The sequence below is a fragment of the Grus americana genome, chromosome 3 (genome assembly GCF_028858705.1).
Source record: "Grus americana isolate bGruAme1 chromosome 3, bGruAme1.mat, whole genome shotgun sequence".
NCBI lineage: Eukaryota > Metazoa > Chordata > Aves > Gruiformes > Gruidae > Grus > Grus americana.
Window position 1 is genome coordinate 2,161,289 of NC_072854.1, and position 21,633 is coordinate 2,182,921.

The 21,633-nt window shown below is 39.6% G+C and overlaps 1 protein-coding gene across 3 annotated transcripts in view; it reads left to right on the forward strand.

Moving 5' to 3' along the window:
• Positions 1–21,633, forward strand: part of FZD3 (frizzled class receptor 3) — a 62,955-nt gene that overhangs the window by 12,775 nt on the left and 28,547 nt on the right. For all 3 annotated transcript variants that reach the window (XR_008576639.1, XR_008576640.1, XM_054822390.1), the window contains exons 3-4: positions 17,315–17,511; positions 19,068–20,085. Coding sequence is in view for 1 of the 3 variants with exons in the window: in XM_054822390.1 (XP_054678365.1) it covers positions 17,315–17,511; positions 19,068–20,085 (1,215 nt within the window). In the remaining 2 variants the exon portion in view is untranslated. The remainder of the gene's footprint in view (positions 1–17,314; positions 17,512–19,067; positions 20,086–21,633) is intronic.

Sequence of the window (21,633 nt, forward strand, 5' to 3'; positions counted from 1 at the left end):
TGACAATTTTGTAAAACGAGGCTTCTGAGGAAACTGTTTCTTGAACATAGCCCTAGATGTCTCATGCTAGGACCATCAATCTGATCCTTTTTACATTAAGGTCCAGTGAACTTCAAGATAATCTGAATGAATAATCTTCAATGAATACTGAAGTGTTTAGACTCTTTGGACAGGAAGTGCAGCCATGTGAGATAATCGTTTGCATTCAGATAAGGCATAGAGCTATGCGTATGTACCTACTTTGAAGTTGGTAGAGGCTTAAAGAAGGAAGAAAGGGAAAGAGCCTTGTCTTTGGCTATAAATCTTTTGAAGCAGTTAACCCGAACAGAGTAATGTCCGAGAATAGATGCATAAAAGATGGACTTTTTGGCTGCTGTTGCATGCAGTGTTTTGTGTTTGGGAGAGCGTTGTATTTCTGACAGACTGTCAAATACAGACTTACTGAGGAAGATATTTGTCAATGTGGAGGTACCCAGATCCAGAATAGCAAACTGAATGGATTTGTGGACCTCGATTATACTTGAGCATGTGGTCCACCCTAGTACAACAATCAAAGTGAATATAAACTGTAACTGGCATTTTAAGGAGGAATGGATGCTTCTTTAATGTGAGCAATCACAATGACGAGTCTCTCATTTTTTTTTTCTCCAGGGCCATATCATTACCTTCAGATAAAGGTATTACAGTGTTATTGCTGTACAGAGCAGCATGAAAGAATAGAGTACTAAAAAGATGCTTCCTTTTAAAACGAATGCAAAGAACACAAGGGTTAAAACTTCTGCATGTAGATCATCAGTACTCAAGTAGTAGAGCTAGATAGCAGGTGTTAGAAACCCTTACTTTCTGTTGCCTGGCTAACAGACGTTCTCCAGAGAATAATTTCAGAAATACTGTTTTCTAGTCTTTTATGTTTGTTAATGAGAACAAGATGCCACGTGAATATTTTCAAAATGCAGACTAGTAGTGAAAGATGAAGAGAAGTAGGGTTTGGGGTTTTTTTTGATAAATCGATAAACTACTGCTTGCACATTGAAGATGAACTCTGTCACCATGTTCATATTTTCTTGAATAAAAGATTAATTCTGAATGATGATTCAAGTGGAAATATGGAAACGAAGTTTAGCCTTAATAGTTTAGTGCAAGCCTATGAAAAAAACATTAGTTTTATATAATGATTCAGTTTAAAGTGAATGATCTACATCTTAATCAACATCTATTCACAGTGGGCTTGTTTTCAGGGTCGTGAAGGCAGATGGCTCTGCATTGTGGCTAATTCTGTAGCATCTGGTGGAGGCTTAAAGAGGAATTATTAGGAAAGGTGGAACACACATGAATTTATTTTGAATAGTTAAATGACAATGTACCGTATAGTCAGTTGTAGCTTTATATTGGCAAGTGTAAACTCAGAAGCAAAAGAATGTTGTGCTGGAGCATCAAGGGAATATTGGTTTTACCATTTACCATTCCTCTTACCTACCACAAGCGTACAGACATTCATTCCTGTCTTTGTATGGTTTTTTCTCTACCTTAATCAAAATCAGCCAGCTGATTCTCTTAGATGCAGCTGCTGTGAGACAAAAACCATATTTATATTGTATATTGTATGCTGTAGTAGTACAGGTTAGTATTTGTTACAGTGACTAGACTTAGCCTTATATCTAGTAGTATATATAACTTGGAGAATATAGTACTGCTATATTAGTACTGAAATAGCTACCTTGTATTCTGCACGTATACGATTCGATTCTGTCCCTCATAAGGCAGAGATCTAGTGTGTCTGCTGTAGAGTCAAGTCACCACTTCTCTTTAGTCCAAGTTACTAGCAAGAGCTTTCTCTTCCCCCTTTACACTTTTCTGATACTAAGATTATTCAGATATCTCAGTTATAACTTGTAAGCTGACATAATAGGTTGGAAATTCTGTAGTTTTCTGACCTTTCAACTTGCCTTTCTTTCAGAACATGTTTTTCGGTGCAAAAAGTTGGCGGTGAAGTTGTGTGGCTTGGCTAGGACGTACTTTTCATTTTGCTGGTCACTTGGAAGTGTTGGTTTTTTCCTTGCTTTCTCTAGTGTGTGATGATGGTTCCAGTTACAGGATAGTTGAATTCAAAAAGCAAGCCACAACAGACTGACAAGACAAGAGAATAAGTACGAAATAACAACTTAAGCACCAAGGGAGCAGTTGTCATAATTTTTACCATCTTCCTGCAGTTTTCTTCTTTGTTTTGGGAGACATTCGTGGTGATTTTAGAGAAAGTTAGGATGGCTTTTATGGATTTGAATCATTTTTTGTATCAATGGGATGTTCCTGTGTGGCTGTGAAGCTATTGTGTTCTGTGGTATAAGAAGAAGAATTCACCAACGCACATTTTTTAATGTTCAAAGGACAAATCTTAAATTCACATGTGCCTCATTTGCGCACTGCTGCCTTACTCCCCATTTTGTATCCTGATCACTAAGAGATGTAAATGTAGGAGAGTTTTGCAACTTTCTGAAGGAAACTGTGTCAGTGTTTGTCCAACGTCTAGCACTAAACTAGTACCGAAGGGAAGTAGCCTGTGAGCTGCAAAATATCCCTAATGGTTGAGGAGCCCAGTGCTCTTGAACTGAGTTCATTATTCAATCTTGCAATGCTTTGGACCTGCAAAACAATAACATTTGTATAAAATAGGCTTTTAAAGAATATATTTGGTGTGAGAGACAGGCTAGTAGAAATGAATTTGGGGAGGAGATGGATAATGTAGGAACCTAAGAACAGTGATACGAAGTCAGACCAGAGGTCTGTTTAGCCTGGCATTCTGTCACCCAATGGTGGCCCACAGTGGGTGCTGCATGAAGCAGGTCAGGTATGTAACATACATCTACCCAGGCTGCTCTTCAATGTTCAGCAAGTTGTGGCTTGGAAATGATGTCTTGCATTAGTAACCTTTGACGTCTTATTGTTCTACCAATTTACCAGTTTTCTTCCTGAACTCATACATTCTTTTAGCATCCACACAAATCAGTGGCAGAATTACATAAGTTAAAGGTGTCATGTGAAGAATTTGCTGTTGTTGATTTCTTACTTTTCTCTTGAAACGAACCACCTGCTGCTTTTATGTTCCCCGCTTCTTATGCTGAAAATACAGTGAACAATTGGACCATATTTTTCCTCTATGTATCATTTGTGATTTCATAGGGCTGTCTCATGCCTAATCCTCCTGTTGTACAGGTACAAGAATAAAAGTATGCCATATCTATATTTTTATGTAGTATATGAATGTGATGCCATGTTAATATAATGTATGTAAATCTGCTGTCAGATTGCTCTTGCAATAAAAATAATAACTGGATTGTCTTCCATATTTTGCAGAACTGTTAGTGTAAACTGGCTCTGCATGTAAACTGGCTGAAGCCATAGCTCAGTAGCAGTCTTCCAGAAGCTTTTGTTTCCAGTTATCTGTGAGACATTTAGAAAACATCTTCAGAGCCCATCGGAATCTAAGGGGAATATTCAACATCTTTTCAGGAAAACATTAAGTACTTGTGTCGAATTTGAGAATCAGATCTGCCCAGTTCCTCTGTGGTCTCGTATAAATTAATTTGGTGCCATTATCTGGACTTAAAACCAGTATGAATTGGATACTGGGTCCTTAAAGTTTGATTTTAATTTTTTTCATTTGTAAGACCCTTTTTTTTTTTCACTGTAGGTTCTAGCATTGCATTTTTTAACGCCACCTATCCCGTTTTGTTTACCATCTTGTGAATTTGGCCATGATACTCCCTCCTCCTCTTCGCCCCTGTCCTGCAGAGTTAGTTCCTATGGTAACCCCCGCTTTGTGGGGTGACAAAGGTTGGCATCTTGATTCTCCCGAGCCAAATTCTGCCCTTTGACTCTCTCCCCTTTTCACACCCCTTGCTAAGCTTGGCCTCTTGCTCTGCTCCGAGGCTTGTCAGCGAGGAGGTTCCCATGGAAACGAGGAAGGAAATTTGAAAAGAGAAGAGGAGCGAACAGAAGCACAAAGGGCTGGTTAATTTGAATTTGAACAAGGAAGGAAGGCTCCTTGTAGTTCATCTTTGTGTGTTGTAGAAACCTGAAATTTATCTTTTAAAAGTTGCTTTCAATTTGTAAACTTGTTTATATTCCCTGTTTCTTGATTTATAGAACAAAAGTTGTCATGTTTGTGGCACTGAGCAAGAAGAAACATCTTTCTTTTTAAATTCAATGAGAGAATTCTGGTCAACCATTCATTTAGCTTTTTATACCCTCACAGGTCCAAAAGCATCATTCACATTTTTAATATTTTTCTCTGAAAAGTTACATGTATTACATTTTTTCCCTTCGTAATGATTCAATCATACTGTCAATTATCTAACATCTGTGCATCCTCTTTTGTGGAGGAGTGGATGAATATATGCCGTTCAGAATCAGCAGACCCATTAGCTGAATCCCTGCTCGTGACTATTCCTTCTGGTTTCTTATACATTTTTAGCATTGTGGTCTGATCAGGACAGGTGCGATATGGAAACGTAACTGCAGAGAAGAACATGGCAACAAAGTTTGGTCTTGGATTTCAGTTTTGATGCTCATTGTTAATAATAAAGAGAAAATTCAAGAAAACAAAAATATGTGTCTTTGAGACGTTTTATCTGTATACTTTATAAATGTGTTCTTAAAGAACAATGAAGTTACTTTGTCTTCTGATTTTCCACAGTAGCTTTTTGAATGACAAATAGTCTGTCTGGTTCTTACAGAAAAAGTGTCTTTACCTTATGTAGAAGAAATATCATTTAAATGTTCTGATTTGAAAATTTGTCCTCCAGCTGCACTTTTACAAAATCTTGTGGCTAAAATACTGAAAAATGTCAGACCCTGAAGAGTGCCCAGACATTTTCCTTCGTCTTACTTTGCAACTACGGGCAAATTATTCCTGTTATTCAGAATAACGTTAATTAAGTGGCATGACAAAAAAGGCGACATAATTCTTCAGATCCATCAGTTACTTTTTTCTGACACAACGGGAGGCAGTTGCTTTTGTCTGGAAATAGTAAGCTTCCAGGCTTTTAAAATTTAGGCTTTGGTTCCCCTCCCACTTTGTACTAGTTGCTATTAGTAGCCAGGGTCACGGAGCGGACTCAAGAAAGGGGTGTTGAATTGAAGCCAGGACTGTAAAAGATCTGCGGCTTGTGGTTCTCCCACAGTGGTAGCCGATTCCTCTGACATAACCTGTTGTACCCGTCAGAGAGGAACCAGTGTGATGGATTAAAGGACACGTTTTTGATCTCTGGGTGTTAGTCCTCACCCGTGAGGTAAGCATGAGTGAAATCAGCAAAGGGCTATTGAGCAGAACTCACAATGAAACATTAGCAAATGCATGTACGTACACTCCTATCCACTGTCCTGTCCCCATCCTGCTGCTTTTGAGGCTTAAGAGACAAAGGGAGCTGGAAAGCCAGCTCCGCTGTATGAGCTTCCTATGTTTCTTCAGAGCAGAAACGCCCTCTGACTGGTCTTCTGTGGTCTGCCAGGTGGCTAACCAAATGGGGCTTATCACAGCAGGCTTCCAGCTCTTTTTGCCTTCCCTACCTTATAGCCCCACACCTGGGCTTTGCTCAATTGCATTTTCCAGCCTTTTAGACACAGATATATATATATATATATGTATATATAAAAAAGGCATTTTGCAGTGTTGGGCAATTATTCAAAGAGGCAATGAATGGGAAAATACACTTACCCCCTCTTGTCTCTTGCATCACCCTCAGATGCTTACATCTCCAAGCAATTTAATGCTGCAGTCTTTCCTATTTATCTGACCTGCTCTTTTATAGTTTGATCGCACTAATTCTATGTCGATTCTCCTGTTGCAAGCACCCCTGCAGTATCTTCCATACAGAACCTGACATACAGAGTACATTTACAGTGCTTGTGTCCCTGTTTGAGATACCTTTTGAAAAGGTGGTACTTCCGCTGCACCCATAGATATTTGCTTCTCTTTATTCTATTTCTTTAACTGGAAAAGAATTTGGGTCTATCATCCTGGGTAGGGGCCTCACAGAGTAGCTGCATAATCTTTTTGTCTTCCCTTGTTTCCTTCCATCCGTGTCCCCTCTTTCCTCCCACTGTCTTGTTAATCCTGTTATTGTGTGAGGTCTTGTCCTACTTGTCTAGAGCGTTTCAAAGACATGCAGGATACACTGTGGGAGCAGTTTTTCCTGAAACTATGTTAGCCATACAGAAGAGCCAGGCACAAACTTCTGTCCTCAACAGGGAGAAACTTCTGGACCTTTGAGGGCAAAATATTATTTAATCTATTTTGAGAGAAGCAAGCACGCTTTTAGGGTGCCGCAGAAACAAATAAGCGGAGGCACTGTGGGAATTCCTGTCAAATATTTATCTGGTAAATTATTAACTGTAGGGGAGAAAAATCAACTTCAGGAGCTTGGGTTTATTCTTAATTTGATAGTTTTGGTCAGGCTTTCAGAATTGGTCATTCATATGCTCGTGAGGCAGAAAACAGCTTTCTGTCCCGTGGAAAAGTGTTGTACAATTGCAATTATTTTTTCAATTCTCTTTCCCTGTCCTCCCCTGTAGAGTTCATCTGTGACCTCATTAACTTGACACTAAATGGGAAGGATAGTATCTCCTGATGATTCTTAAATTTTAATTTACAGGTGCTGTGTTCAGACATGTGTTTTAAAAATGGTTAATTATTAAAATTGAAATCACCAACTAATTATCTTAAAGCTTCTATTTTGAGCAGAAATTATTTTTCATTTAATATGTTGGAGTAAATTGAGATTTTTCTGTCCTAACTTTTCTCTTCTTTTTTGCTCTTTGATGGAGTATAGAGGCCCTATTAGCGACCCTCTTGTAATTCTGTCATTAGGTAAAAGAAATATATATTGGGATGGACAATCTCTTTTAAAAGTTAAAAAAGCCATCCTAGTGGATGGAGTCAATGTTTGGTCAGAACGTGTAGACTCATTGTAGAATTATAATAGTGAAAGAAAAATCTATCTCCAAAGACTGAAAACTTCCCCAAAAGCCATCACATTTTCCCATTGTTTGTGTCCAGCTGTACAGATAGCACACAGGAAGAATGTCTTGTGTAATACCAAAATATAGAAAGTTGATCTGGATATTCAACTAGCCGGGTCACCTTTTTTTTTTGTAATGACTTTATTGTGCTTGCTCGCAGTAACAGCAATAGTACAGGATGATTCTGCATGGAGCCCCTGGTAACACTGAGAGATACACTGTTGTTTTACTCAAACTTCCAGGTACATATACAAATTGTCCTGAATAAAATCTGGATTATATCATCATCTGCCCATGTCTACCCAATTAATGCATGTGAAGAGTACTAAGTACTGCAGCCTTACTTGTGTTAGAAATTGGCTAAAATAATCGCAAAACCAGATCTAAACCCCTGAGAATCCTCACAATCAAAATAGTCTGAAAACTGTAGTTGGTATATGAGAGAGAACTAGTAACATCTGCAGTAGAGTAACTGTGAAATGAAGTGGAAAGTGCTGTTGAATTGAGATTTGGAGATGATACAGCTTGATTTGATTTGATCCTACTCTAGTAAACGCATATAGGGGACAGCAGGGCTGCAGAGTTTGCAGAGTGTAGACCACACATCCAGGAAACTCATCCTGCATTATTTATGCATGTGAAATAACCTGCTAATTTTTAGAATTAACTACACCAAAACACAACATAGTATACTAGACTGATAGTGTAGCCTTCCTGGAAATTAAGTGTAAAGGAAAGAAAAGAAATAGATGTCAAGCCAACAGACTATATGCTTTAAATATTGCCCTGTGAAATATCCTTAATTTTGAGGCCTGAAGATGCAAATCTCCCTCCTATCCAACTGTTGACGTGTGTGTGTGTGTATGTCTGTGTGTGTGTGTGTATGTCTGTGTGTGTATGTCTGTGTGTGTATGTCTCTTGGTGTGCGGATGTGTTTTTGCTGGTATGCAGATTTAACAGATGGTTTGTAATGTTAGATTAAGACACAGCTGTTAAAATATTAGCATTCATTTTACAGATAGGTTTAGTTTGCTATTTAGAATAATTTTTATAGCTTTAATCCAACAGATTATGTTCTTACTTCAGTTTGCGTCATGTTATTTATGTACATAGTTGTATTGGATCAGTGTCACACTCTGCTTCTTTCCAAGACATATATACCAAAACCCCTGATTTTTCCATTGTTAGAGATGCATTATTGTATTCCATAAGTATTCCTTCTCATTTTCAATTTGGACAATAAATATTGGGCAGAGTCAAGAAAAGTTTCAATATGTAGCCAAACACATCTGTAAATTCATTTGGCACAACTCATTTTGGTTTTTTTATATAATAGTACATGACAAAGTAACAGTCCTAATGGATATTACAAGATCATTCCCTGAAGTATTTAGGTTATATTTATTATGGACTTTCATAGGAGCAAAATTAAGTCATTTAACCTATGCCCAAGGAGATGTTGACCCTAATGTAGTCAGGTAAGACATGAGAGTTTTTGAATGATGACTCCTGTTTTGAGAACACTGACTGATGTTCATAGCTCAAGCAGTAAATTTATTTATTACAATGACTGAATTGGCCATTCAATTCTCATATATGAAACCAGGTGTTTTGGCTAGTCAGAGAATTTTGTGAGAGAATTTTGAGAGCAGACTGGCTGCCAAGGGAGTAGTAAATAGAGCTTCCTGAATTCAGTGTTGCTTTCATTGTATTTAAAAATCCAACTTGTCTAATTTTATTCTACAGGGTATTAATGTTTATTGTGTGGCAAACATTGTCCTTCTGCATGTTGATGGCAGTAAAAATGAAAAGGTGAAGCGAATCTGATTGGTGATTTTGAAACTTGGCTATGTCCTTATCTGTATCTTCCCTCATGTTTCCTATTTTTAGAAATTCCCTTTTTATGAGCTCTGAAGAACTTGATCTGGCTACCGACTCCATTGTGTGCTCTCAAGTTAGTGTCAAGCCATCTAACAAATCTTCATACCAAATGCTTTTCCTCCTTCACTCAGCAAGATAAATTTTTGAGCACCGCGCCAACAGTGAATTGTTTATACTCTTCACTCCTGCTATTCTTCAAGGAGACAGACCTCCCTTGAGCTGGCAGAAATAGTCCATGAGTCCCTGACATGCAGATCAGTCTGCGGTGGCAGAATTGAGGGGAAAAAAAAGGTTGTTATCGCTAACACTCCACTTCTCATAAGGGGTATCTTTCTCCTTCCCACAGCGACAACAGCACTGGAGCATTTTTCGGCAGGCATCAAAGAGGTGATCACACTCAGTTTGTACTTGGAAGGTTGTCTTTGCAACCATAGGAGATAGGAATGAGTCATTTAAATGAAAAATATTATTTTGTCAAGACTTACAGCTCCTGCCCAATGGTGTCTTGCTTGTCCAGGCAAGTGTGCTTTATAGTGTCTTAACTTAATAGTATCTAAAATATGGTCCAAAAGACTTTATATTTATTTCTCTGTGATACTTTGGAATTCTCCCAAGCCCATCACAGCAGGCATATGGAGAGGAAGGAGGAAGTCCACGCCATCTCAGCTGTCTTATAAAAACTAACACTTCTTGCAAATGGAAATTGTTACCAGGACCACCCATTCGCATTCATCGGTTCCTAAAACTTAAAGATCACATTTAGGAAAAGTGCAAATTGACAGATGGATGCCATCTTTTCAGTGTCTTCCAAAGGAACTTCAGAATTTAAAATGAAGCAGGAGACATCTTTAAAGAACAAGAGCAGATGGCTTTGCTCTTTAGTCATATAGACAGAGATTAATGTCATTTGCTGTCTTTTAACTACTTTCATCTTTATCCTACTTTTTTTTTCTGCAGTTGAGAAATTAACCTCAGCTGTCTGTTTACAGACCAGAAAGCTTAGGATGGTTTGCATGATTGCTGCCCTTTCACAATTAGGGCAGGTAAAATAATTGGTCTTAGGTTTTAAAGTGAATAACAGGGTGATTGTCTGGTTCAACCTATAGCATGAGAAAAATATCATTTAAAACCATACTAATTACTTGACATTTTTATTGTTGGAATGACTTAATAGCTATGTAAATGCGGACATGTATTTTTAGTACTAAGGTAAAACAATCCGATTTTTTTTCCTTCTCAGTCCCTAAAGTAGTACAGTGTTAACCTAATCCTCATTGCAACCAAAGTTTTTCCAGCTAACATCAAATTATGAGACATGGGACAGCAGAAGACAGTGGGTTATGTGGTTTGTAAGGGTTCATACAGACAATGTGAGAATAGCTTTTTTTCCATTCTGAAGAGGAAGGCTTAACAGGCAGCCAGAATTGTGACCCCATTTGGCTTTTCATACATCACTGTGCAAAGCTAAAAATAATTACCAAAATAAGTATACCTGAGTTTCTCCAGACAAGTAAGTTAAAGGTGAGGTAAGCTTTGAATGTACATTATGGTAAGTATTCTACACTGAATTTGTCTTGGCACTGTGCATTAGAAACAGGTTTGGGCAAATTAGCCTATTGCCTTTTGAAAACAGAATAAAGCATGTGTACAATAAAGCTGCATTTCCATAATCACATTAAGCTGAGCAAGTGTGGGTTGATTCCAAAAGAAGTGGACTTTTACACACCTGAACATGTGTTTTTGAAGGCCAAACTGAGTGGAAAAAAAGTAGCTTTCCGTTAGATTTGGCTTTGGTTTTTTGAAGAAGTTAGTGCCCCAGACCTCTGCTCTTTGTGGATCCCCACTCTGCTGTGCCTTAATCTTCTTTAGGAAACACCAGCTAGGTTAAGGCAGGACTCTCAAGTGCAGCCTTGTTTGAAGTTAGCATCAGCAGTTGAAGTACTACAGCAGTTGTTCAGCTTGGGATATTACCTTACAACAAATATTTTCAGGTTAACTTTGTGTACCAGCATGACTGTGGGCTATAGGCTCCAGCAAACCTAGCAGGACTCAGAGGAGTGTGCAGGTCAGAGCCACTGGAGAACAAATTTCCACTGTCTCAAGAAAACCAATTCTGCTTGTAACAGTCTCTAGAGAGCATTCACCCGAACTGTCAGAGCTGTGAGAGCAGTTCAGTCGAAGACTTGTAGTTATCAAAAACAGGAGGCAGTAACATGTTCAGTCTAACTAGCAGTTGTCTGAAGAGTTAAATCTAGCTGCAGCTTCTGTGATTCTCCTCGGGAGGTAGCCTGGAAAACATTATTACCCATGCGCTTTGAGATACAATTCAAGATTTTTTCCTAATAGCAAGCTAAATTCAAACATAGGGCAACACAGGACAGAAAGAGCAGATCATGTGGCTGGCCTGAGACAAGGATGCACCCTCAGGCAGTAGCTTCCACCAGAGAATTGCAACAGTAATTGATAGTCATAGCATCACTCTTTTCCCATGAGCCTGAGGGAAGAAAACTTCCCTCCTTCCGTCCATGAGTTTATGAGAATGCTTTCTGTTTAGTTTTCTGTCAAAAGAAAGGAATATATAAACAAACAGAACAGTGAAAGATCACCAAAATAGTTTTGTTTAAATCTTGCAATAATGTCACTTCCCAAATAACAGCCGGTTAAATGGCTACTGCTGTGTAAAATAAAGGGTAGAATTTGGTTTATTATCTCTCAGTAATATGAAAAGTCTGAAACTGTAACGCAGTTCCATAGTGTATTTAAAGTTAGAGTTATTGCTCTAGCTTTGTAAGCAAAAGTGAGCATTTTTTAAAAAAAATTATTTTGGGGGAAAAATCTACACATAGCATTCCAGCTCTCCTTTGTCTTTCATCCCCTTCTGAAAAAAAAAAATCCCAAAGAAAACCAAAGGCAAGCAGGAAATTTCTACTCTCTGTTAGAGCATGGCCATTAAAACATTTTCAGCAGGTAGGAATTGTAGGGAGGGAAGGATCTGGAGCCACACTGCTCAGAATCGGAAAATTTCTTAAGGCGACTTTGCTACCAGCAAAGAAAGTTCTGAGAAAGAGGGAAAGAAGAAATGGCTAAGGTTGTACTGCAAGTTGGCCTGCTCTGAGGAAAGCAGTGATACAGGATTGTGGTGTGTTATTTGGTACACAACACCTGCGTGGTGAAGCAAAGGAGGGATGAGAGTGTTCTGACTTAGCCTGGAAAAAGTGGAGTTCATAATGCTGCTGTTATCTCTGGGTTTGAAGGAATTTGCGTGGTCATAAAGATTGTTCTCAGAGGTGGAGGGACCAGTGGGTGTATGACTAGATACAGAGTTATGTGATCTGGCATATTTTAAATACGTAAGTACCTTCAGGAGCGAAGAAGTGTTTATCTCTTCTTAAACGTTTATCTCTTCCCTTTCTTGCATTTCCCAGGACTTGGCCTGAATTATTAAATCAGTTTGGCTCTCACATCTTCTCTTGCCCTTGTTATTTTCCTTTTTGCTCTGTATGTTGAGTTGTTCAACAGGCATTCTTCAAAAGCACGTCCCATTTAAACAGAGAGCCTTTTGTTAAGTACCAGTGGAGTAGGGCTAAATGTCATAACTTGCACTGCATCCTTGGGCAAGAACATAAAAACCCCCTCTTTTAATCTCCCTGGCTTTATTTTTAATAGTGAACAACATAATCAGTAGATGGAAGTGACTTTTCATCTTGGAAGCCGTAGCGGAGTAAGATAATTTTAGAGATAGGGTGCTTACAGACTGAGCTGCTTCCAGGCACAAATGCTGCTGTTACAGGTCGAAAGCAAGTGAGTCTCTTTTTCTCCATGAGGAGTAGTGGTTGTAGGGTTTTTTCTTCTTGTATTGTCTAGCTTAGCCTCTTCATGATTTTAAAATAAACTGATTTGATACAATTTGTAAGAGTTTTTGTCTGCCTACAGTCGCTATTTTGAGAGACAGAATGGTGTGAGAGAGGCCTGGAGTTGCTGAGAAACAGAACAGCCAGCACTGGGGGAACACTCCTATTAAATTACCCCTACTTAAGTGTATTTCTTCAGTGTTGTTGGGGTTGAGTGTATCTGTACTGTGTTTTGAGGAGGATGCCAAGGCCATACCAGACTTCTTTTCTGCAGCTCTGAAGAACCCTAAGTTCAGCTAATGTGCCCTCCGGGGGACTTTGTGAGGGAAGATTCAATTACACTGGTGTTACTTCAGATGTTTCAGCACCTTCAACCCAGCCTCCAGCTGCCAGAAGTGAGTGGGTGTCTGCATAGGTGTCCCACCTGTCAGGCCCCAGAGAGGACAGATCTTGTGCCAGATCGTCCAGGCCCATCTGGATGTCTTGGAAAATAAATGGCGTCTAAGATAGCAGGAGAAGCTGGTGTTTAGGCAGCTGTCTTGCGTCTTGTGTGTTTGAGCACCATGTAACTTTGCCCTTGGGCTGCTGACGGGGACAGCCACGGAACGCTGCTCTTACTGAGAGTGCTCTTTCAGACCCTGGAGTTTGGATGTTTCCTGTCAGTTCCAATATTCCCTCGGACACCGTTGCCCAGTATCCTTTGGAGTTGGCTGAAAGCCGTTACAACAGCCACCTCCCTGTAGTAGGATCAACAGGATACAAGGAAATAGTGGTACCTTTCTGTTCCCTTGAACTTGCTTTACTACTTTTCCTTTGCTTTGCAATAGCCATGATCTGGAGCTCTGCTTGCACAGTTTTCTTACATGCACACCGTGAAATAGGTTGGGATCTTCCTAAATGGTACAGCTTTCTGCAAATCAACTGAAACCGAACAGATCTTTTAATGAAGGTGAAGTAGTAGGAAAAGAGAAATTTCTGAAACATTTTTTCTTAATAGAAGGTATCTCGGAGGAGAGTAGTAGAGCATTTGTCAGGAGAACTTGAAATTTAGGTATGGGTACATGCAAAACTGCAGTGGCAGGGGGCAAGAGTTTGGGGTGGGACATGCATTAAGCCAGTAGCTCTTTTTCATAAAGATCTAACTTCGTTTTCTTATTTTCAAGGTTCTTTGGAAAGAAGGAAAGTTAAACACTTCCCAAAATAAAAGTGGAGTTTTCCTTTTATTTTCCCTTTCCATCAAAGGAAGACTATTATCTTAAGCTTTTCCAGTCATATCAGGTGTCATAACTACCTAGAATCAATTTCTTGGATCCTTGTTGTCAAACAATAACTTTAACTGTGTTATAGGCAATAAGTATTTAAAAATGAAAACATATATGCATCTGAAGTAAATGTCCAGCCAAATAGAAAGTGTTCCTTGAGTAACAATGAGCTTGTAAATGTAAATACTTTCCAACTGTTGCTTCCTTTTCCCTTGTCAATAGCTCCGAAGGCTTATACCGCTCTTTATACAAGCTATTGCCAAATTGCATGGCTCTGTTGTCATGCAAAACCATTTTCAAAAATGCATAGCACTGAAGAGAATTTAATCAGCTTGGTAAATAATAATTATGTTTAAAAAATCAATAAAATCACAGCATGGTTGTGTCTTGTATTCCAAAAATTAACCTTTTGCAGAGCAAAGGAGGTGCGTAGGAAGAATTGGAACTTTTCCTCATCATTTCTAATAATTGTCATTTATATTGCCACAGAAGATGACCTATTTTTTGTTGCTGGGTCTGTTCTGTTCTATGGTTTGGAAAAAGAAAATGGTTTAAAATACTTCTCAGGAAATTGCTGTTTGGAAATGTAATCTTTCTACAGCTTCCTCTTCAGCTTCAGTTATAATAAGATTTAGGTTTTTTATATATATAGAAGGTTCATTTGTGCTTCTCCTATTGCACAACAAATTCTGAAGATTAGGCTTCTTGCTCGATAATCCTGCTAGGCTGTGGAGAAGAGGAAACTCTAGTATCAAGATAATGGACTTTTTATAAAAACCTGTTGTGGTGGGTTGACCCTGGCTGGAGGCCAGGTGCCCACCAGAGCCGCTCTCTCACTCCCCTCATTCACTAAACAGGGGAGAAAAGGCATAACGAAATGCTTGTAGGTCGAGATAAGGACAGGGAGAGATCACTCACTAATTATCGTCACGAGCAAAGCAGACCAAACTTAGAGAGGGAATTCATCTAATTTATTACTAGGCAAAACAGAGTAGAGGAATGAGAAAATAAAATCAACTCTTAAAACACTTCCCCCCACCCCTCCCATCTTCCCGGGCTCAACTTCACTCCCGGCTTCAACCTTCCCCCCCTCAGCGGCACAGGGGGACGGGGAGTGGGGGTTACGGTCAGTTCAGCACACGGTGTTTCTGCCGCTTCTTCATCCTCAGGGGGAGGACTCCTCTCATCGTTCCCCTGCTCCAGCATGGAGTCCCTCTCACGGAGTGCAGACCTTCAGGAGCAAACTGCTCCAGCGTGGGGTCCCCCACGGGGCCACAAGTCCTGCCAGCAAACCTGCCCTGGCGTGGGCTCCCCTCTTCACGGGTCCACCGGTCCGGCCTGGAACTTGCTCCAGCGTGGGCTTCCCACGGGCCGCAGCCTCCTTCAGGTGCCTCCACCTGCTCCGGCGTGGGGTCCTCCACAGGCTGCAGGTGGAATCTCTACACCCCCTCATCCTTCCTCCATGGGCTGCAGGGGGACAGCCTGCTTCACCATGGCCTTCACCACGGGCTGCAGGGGGATCTCTGCTCCGGTGCCTGGAGCTCCTCCTCCCCCTCCATCTGCACTGACCTTGGTGTCTGCAGAGTTTCTTACATCTTCTCACTCCTCTCTCCGGCTGCAAAAGCTCTCTCTTCAAGTGTTTTTCTACTTCTTAAATATCACAGAGGCACTGATTGGCTTGGCCTTGGCCAGCGGCGGGCCTGTCTTAGAGCCGGCTGGCATTGGCTCTGTCAGACACAGGGGGAGCTTCTAGCAGCTTCTTACAGAAGCCACCCCTGTAGCCCCCCCGCTACCAAAACCTTGCCACGCAAACCCAACACACCTGTCTAGAACAGAGCTCATGTTAGCATTGCCATCAGTCAAGCAACTGTCACCTTTTCCCATCAAGCTATGATTTGAAATATAAGTCAAGGAAAAGAAGTGGCTTACTGAAATGTCACTGCTGTTTCTCCAATCTGGAGGTAGCTGAAGAATTCAACATTCACATGCTATTTTGTTTTATTCTAGAGCTGTTAAGTCCTAATGTATTTCATCTTCTGTATTACCAGTCCAAAGAGAATATAATTGATCTTATATTACTATCTGAAGATATGGCGAGGCTTTGTATAGTGGTAGGTGCCACGCAAACTCAGAATAAGATACTGATTGACTCCTGGAGTGTTTTAAAGACAAGCCATAACAAGCAAGAGCAAAATGAATCCATGCTTGATAGTAAGAAGATAATGTGGATTATCAATGTGCACCAGTTTTTATTAAGACATAAATCCCTGTCCTACTTTTTTTCCCTCTTTTTCATATTCAGAAATACTTAAGAACAGCTCTACATTGGCTAATTGTGATAGGTTTTCTCTTGGTGCTTCCAAGGAATGTTGCTATCACTGTTATTTAAACCTGTTACAAAGCAACACAGTAGCGCAAGACACTAGTTATTTTTTCTGACTAATTTTGTCCAGGCTTTGATTTCATAGTGCTTTCTGATGATTAGTCAAGAAATGACATTCTTAATGTGACTTCATTGTGATTACAGCAACGTTCTGTGTCTGTACAAGAATTTATGTAACAATGATAGCTTGCACGTTGGGACTGTTTTCTGTCTACGGATATACTCTGATGATAGAACTGAGATTTTAACAGATGGATTCTCTTGAGTTGGACAAGGTGCTGTGGGAAGAACACAATGGAAAATGTCCTGTGTTTGCATTTCATAGAAAGATATGAAGAGCACTGCCCTGCTGAAGAAATTAACGAAATAGGTTATTTACAAATATTAGGTTGTGATCAGAAAATAATATTTGAAAGATCACAGTATGCTATATTTCTATACTGTCAAGGAGTCTTGCATTATCTAACATTCCTCAAATTGTAATCTCATCAACCAAATGCAAGTTTTTTGTATTATCCTACTAAATAAGCAGCTAGCAATTCATGATGTGTCTGTCGGTTACACAGGCACTAAAAGGAATCAAGTTTATATGACTGTTATTGGAGAGTGTGAAGCTAAGCCTGAATCCTCAAAGGTGTTTAGCTGTCTAATTCCCATTGATTTTAATGCAAATCGAGTACGTAAATGTCCCTTGTGAATCCTTGTCATTGTCCCCAGGCTCCTTGATTGCCTGTCTTCCTAAAATACCTAAGTGCTGTATTATGACGATCACTTCTTCCAACAGACAAAGTTCAGAGAAAGAAGGTCGTGGTTATGGTTGTGAAAGCCCTGACATCTCGTGAGACAAATTATAGCTTACTGCTGAAGTGTTCTACAAAATTGCTGTTTGTAGCTATTGAATTCTCCTTTTTCTTTTCTAGCCATTTCATCCCATGGTGAATTTGGAATGCTCTAGAGATTTTCGACCGTTTCTTTGTGCCCTCTATGCTCCTGTGTGCATGGAGTATGGCCGTGTCACTCTCCCTTGTCGCAGACTCTGTCAGAGAGCATACAGCGAGTGCTCCAAACTCATGGAGATGTTTGGGGTCTCTTGGCCTGAGGATATGGAGTGCACCAGGTGAGCAAATTTGGGTTTTTTCCAGAATCCAGGATAAAATTTTTGTATGATCTGGGATGTTTTATGATCTGAAACAGACGTTTTAAATGTGTTCCATTCCAAGTGCCCTTATTTTCCATTCCATTTGTGTAACAGCCTGTTTCCTGGGGTGGAAAGCGAGTTCATATTTCTATCATCTGCCCAAGAGATAAGTTGAAAATACCTGTGGGCAATTACTGTAAACTGCACATGCGTGTTCTTAAATGAATGAATATACCCATCTATTTTTCTTCTTCTTTGTCATTTGTGCTGACCTGGTTTTGTCTGCTATACCAAAGTTTAATAGGTGATACTGCTATAAATTTCTCTGAGAGTTAGGCAAAATTACATACACTAGAGATTTATGGTCTCTTTTTCTGAAGGGGGAGCTGGCTGTATTTGATGAATATATAAAAACTCAAAGCTCTATTTTCAGAGCATCTACCTGTTATTGAGCTTGTGTGCAAACAGATATTTTCAGCTTTGCATTACACAAATTACTTTATAGAACAGCATTCGATGATGTTCCAATCTGTTTGAAACAGAATATACATGAAATTGAAAACAGCATGCTTTGTTTTTTTTATAAGTGACTCGAACAGCTAATAAACAAACAGGAAGAAATATTCTCTCTTATAGTTGGATTGGAGAGAATGAAAAACGGTTAAAACTTCTTTTAGCAAAAAAGTAAGTCAGAGGATGATTCTAGGTCCTGGTAATCTGGCTCTAACTCCATACTCTGAACAGATACCTTGGCCCTTTAGATCCTCCCATCTCCTCAGTAAGGCCCAGGTGGTGAAACTTCAAAACCAGAGCTAAAACTACTAAAACTTTGCTGGTGCTGTGTTAGAACCATTGTGCCAGAACACGAACTGTGGCAGAGGAGCAGGCATACTTAGTTTATGCTGCGCTTGCTGAGGCGATAACATCTAGCAGAGGGAGGAACTGGACAGCTACGCGTGGAATCCCTCCAGTCTCTCATTCAAAACTTCAGACTTCTTCTCCAGCAACCCTTAGCCTCCAGTCAGAGCTTTACTTAATTACAGAAATATCTTCATCATAATTTCAATTTATTAATGCTAATAGCAGTACTAAGTTGGATTTTTGGTCTAACTAACTCACCATCCTGTCTGATAGCAGCTGGTACTGTTGCTTAGGGAAAGGTTTTAAAATATTCTATAAAATCGTGCTCCTTGGGCACATAGCCTCAGTTTACAGTAAGCCTAAATTTATAGACTTCCTGAGATGGATTTTGTATCCTCACCTTTATGCTTAAAGTCCCAATGGGCCCCATGTTCACTTATTTCTTTGGTTTAGTTTTAAACGTATTTTATAGTTTCAACATCCACTGCATTCTAGGACAATGAGTTCTAGAGTTTGTTTAAACGTAGTGTAGTATTTCATGTATTACCCATTATTTGGATTGTCTTTCTTTTCACTCCAGTTAGCGTGTCTAAAATAAGACATATAAATAAGGTTGCTAGTCTTTGTAAAGTATGTGTATATTTCTTGTAAATAATTTCTTTCTTACTTTTTAGATTCCCAGATTGCGATGAGCCATATCCTCGTCTTGTTGACCTCAATTTAGTTGGGGAGCCCACAGAAGAGGCCCCAATGGCAGTACAGAGGGATTATGGTTTTTGGTGTCCTCAGGAGCTGAAAATAGACCCTGATTTGGGTTACTCTTTCCTGAGGGTACGGGACTGTTCTCCTCCTTGCCCAAATATGTATTTTCGGCGTGAAGAGCTCTCCTTTGCTCGCTACTTCATCGGAGTGATCTCCATCGTCTGCCTTTCGGCTACCTTGTTTACTTTTTTAACTTTTCTGATCGATGTCACAAGATTTCGCTATCCAGAAAGACCGATAATATTTTATGCTGTCTGTTACATGATGGTGTCATTAATTTTCTTCATTGGCTTTCTGCTTGAAGACCGAGTAGCATGTAATGCATCTAGCCCTGCCCAGTACAAGGCTTCCACAGTGACACAGGGCTCTCACAACAAAGCCTGCACCATGCTTTTCATGGTGCTCTATTTCTTTACCATGGCTGGCAGTGTTTGGTGGGTCATTCTTACCATCACGTGGTTCTTGGCAGCTGTGCCAAAATGGGGCAGTGAAGCAATCGAGAAGAAAGCGTTGCTCTTCCACGCCAGTGCCTGGGGCATTCCAGGAACTCTAACCATCATCCTCTTAGCAATGAATAAAATTGAAGGTGACAATATTAGCGGCGTATGTTTTGTTGGCCTCTATGATGTGGATGCATTAAGATACTTTGTACTTGCACCTCTCTGCCTGTATGTCGTTGTTGGAGTTTCCCTTCTGCTAGCTGGCATTATTTCTCTCAATCGGGTTCGCATTGAAATCCCATTAGAAAAAGAGAACCAGGACAAACTAGTGAAGTTCATGATCCGGATTGGCGTGTTCAGTGTTCTGTACCTCGTGCCACTGTTGGTTGTAATTGGCTGCTATTTCTATGAGCAGGCTTATCGAGGTGTGTGGGAGACAACATGGATTCAAGAACGCTGCAGAGAATATCACATCCCATGTCCCTATCAGGTGAGGAAACCAATATGACATATTCAGGAGTGCAGAAAATGGATAATGAGGGGATATGTTAAGACTTACTTGTCATCCCTAACTGAAAGTGCTGCTATTCCTACAAGGGAAGGTTCTTGCCATACCCAAATTATTTGGATAATGCATTAGGCCTTCTGGAAGACTAGGTGTTATTGGAAAATTGGAGGCTGGCTTCAGCTGCTTGGTGGCTTTTTGTGGAGTTTCTGGGCTGCATGGGACCTACGCAGGATATAAAGATGCTATTTTAAACCAACTTTGAGAACAGGATGTGATGAGTTTATTTTTGGTCATTAGAGACATGTGAGAAGTTTTGATCTGAAGGAATTTTGGCATTTAAATTAAGTTGTCATCAGGCTCCTTACTGCTTTTTCTAGTTTTTGTTGTTGATCTGTAACAGTTTGGTTGCCTTGATTAGTCAGAGGTTCGGTGCTCATTTTAGAGCAGTCTATGCATGTGTCAGAAACGTCTATATAAAATCTTACTTGAAGTGTCTTCTGAAGAAAACCAGAGCTTACAGCTCATCAGTTTTGTTTTTACACTCACCTGCTCAATTTGTTTAATTGAGTTATCCCAGGAGCAGAAGCCTCTAAGAGCACTAGATATCAAACTGTCCACTGTTTGCCTCAGTATTATGCTGCTGTAGTTGCAAAGAAAGTATTGCAAGTATTAATTACTTGAAGCTTACTTTCCTTTTTGAGCTAAAGTGGCAAATTGTTTTTGCAATGATATTGCATAGATATTTTCTGCAACTTATTTGAAAGCAACTTTATTTCAAGAAGGTTGTATAGTGAGCATCTATTATATAGCTGTGCACACAGGGGTATAAAAAAAAGTTACTATTTTGGCTCTAAAGCAGTTAAAACACCAGCTGGATCATCAAAGCTCACATTTTAATGCAATAACATATCACTTAAAGGTTTGGCTTAGTCTATATAGCTTGATAATAATCCTTTTATTACCTTTTAACCCTTTTTATTGTTTTCTCTGTTAGATTTTATTAGGGTGCGACTCTTCCCTCCCATCCAATGTGTGAGCATTTTTATGGCAGGAAATATCTGTCAGTGGGTGTGCTTAGTTTCATTTGCTTGATTGACTCTTCTTTGCTGCCAGGTTTTAATATGTTAACCTGATTGATGTTTAAAAAGAGAGAAAAAGAGGGACGTGAAGTTTTCTCTCAGTTAATTTCAAATACCTACCATATGCCAATCCACAATTTGTATAAGAGTCTATAAAATTGAAAGGATATTTCTTTCTCAGAACATTGAACAAAAACTATTTTAAACCTTGAAACTTCTGATGTCTAAGGACTAAAATCCTGGCCAGTGGAATAATGAAAACATGTAGTAAAATGACACTCGGATCTCTAGAAAACTGTTAAGCTAATGGCTCAGCGGGAGTCAAAAGAACAATAATAGTTTCATTCACATCAAATTGGGTTGAAGGACCCGTAGACCCTAGGGAGTTTTTCTTCTAACGCATCCTTTTTTTTTTTCTTAAACTAAACATGCTTCCCTAATTAAACTATCC